This window comes from Amphimedon queenslandica, unplaced genomic scaffold (assembly GCF_000090795.2).
Source record: "Amphimedon queenslandica unplaced genomic scaffold, v1.1 AMPQUscaffold_1981_Cont26014, whole genome shotgun sequence".
NCBI classification, from domain to species: Eukaryota; Metazoa; Porifera; class Demospongiae; order Haplosclerida; family Niphatidae; genus Amphimedon; species Amphimedon queenslandica.
In genome coordinates, this window is record NW_003557681.1 from 1 (window position 1) to 1,239 (window position 1,239).

At 42.1% G+C, this 1,239-nt stretch overlaps 1 protein-coding gene across 1 annotated transcript; it reads left to right on the top strand.

Moving 5' to 3' along the window:
* Positions 1-186: 186 nt before the first annotated feature.
* LOC105316304 (E3 ubiquitin-protein ligase TRIM33-like) lies at positions 187-579 on the top strand (the record flags this gene model as incomplete). The annotated part of the gene is made up of 1 exon (XM_011411136.1): positions 187-579. A coding segment is annotated over exon 1 (393 nt), but the record flags the coding sequence as incomplete, so codon positions are not given.
* Between the last annotated feature and the right edge of the window lie 660 nt (positions 580-1,239).

Consider the following 1,239-nt stretch of genomic DNA (forward strand, 5'->3'; position numbering starts at 1 on the left):
AAGACTTTACCTTGTCTACATTCATTCTGTGAGCACTGTCTGGAGGGATTACCTCTGGATAAGAAGAATGAGACCTATTACCTCTCTTGTCCCACTTGTCGTCATTGTACAGAGTTACCAGAAGAAGGAGCAAGAGCCTTTCCTGTAGCATTTCATGTAAACAGCCTCAAAGAGATATACAGTCTAATGAAGAAAGTAGCTGATCCTGAACAGGTCACCTGTGACAACTGTACTACAGCTAATGCCACTGGATACTGCAAAGACTGCAGTAAGTTCCTTTGTCAAAAGTGTATGGACGTACACAAGATTTGGGGTCCAATTGCTCACCATCAGCTAACAAGTTTTGATGAGGTGACAGCCTCTGATGTCTCTTCTACTTCTCAATTGCTAGCTCCAGCTAAACAGGAGGCAACCCTCACTTGCTCCACTCATAACAAGAAAATGAAGCTCTACTGTGAAACATGTGATAGTGTTATATGTCGTGACTGTACAGTCCGTACTCATAAAGACCATGAGTATGACTTAGTCTCTGCCAGTTATACTAAACACTGTCAAGAATTGGAAGGTTCTCTTAATCCGGTAAAAGAGAAAATTGAAGGACTGAAGAAGGTCCTGTCTGCTCTAGCAGAGAGAGAGGGTGAGATCAGAGAGAGAGGAGAAGGAGTCTTAGAAGAAATACATGAAATGGTAGAGGAAATGATGAATGTTCTTCGTGAGTCAGAGAGGAAACTGACTGAGCAGGCAAAGAGGGTCACTGATGATAAACTAAAGGTGCTGTCAGAGCAAATGAAATCAGCAGAAAAGAGTTTGCATCTTCTGGAGGATGTTGAGGATTATGTAGAACAGAGTCTGAAGACAGGCAGTCCTCAACAAGTCCTGAAGTCTAAGAAACAGATGATGGAGCGTATGAGTGAAGTTACTGGAGGGATCAATGTGGAGGAGTTACATCCAAAGGAAAAAGGTGACTTTGTATTGAGTAAAGATATCAAATCACTACATCACATTGGAGATATTATCTCACTACAGCAGTATAGAGTGAAGAAGATTGATCGTATTAGACCTGCTGGCAAAGCAGTTTCATTTTCACTATCAATGGAGGCACCAGATTCATCTGTTTTGTGTGTTCCCCTCTCTTCTCTGAGGTGTAGTCTAGTACCAGTTGATAAAAGTGATGAACCCATTGACACTACAGTCACTACCACCAGCACTGATCCTGGAGTGTATAGGATACAGTGTAAC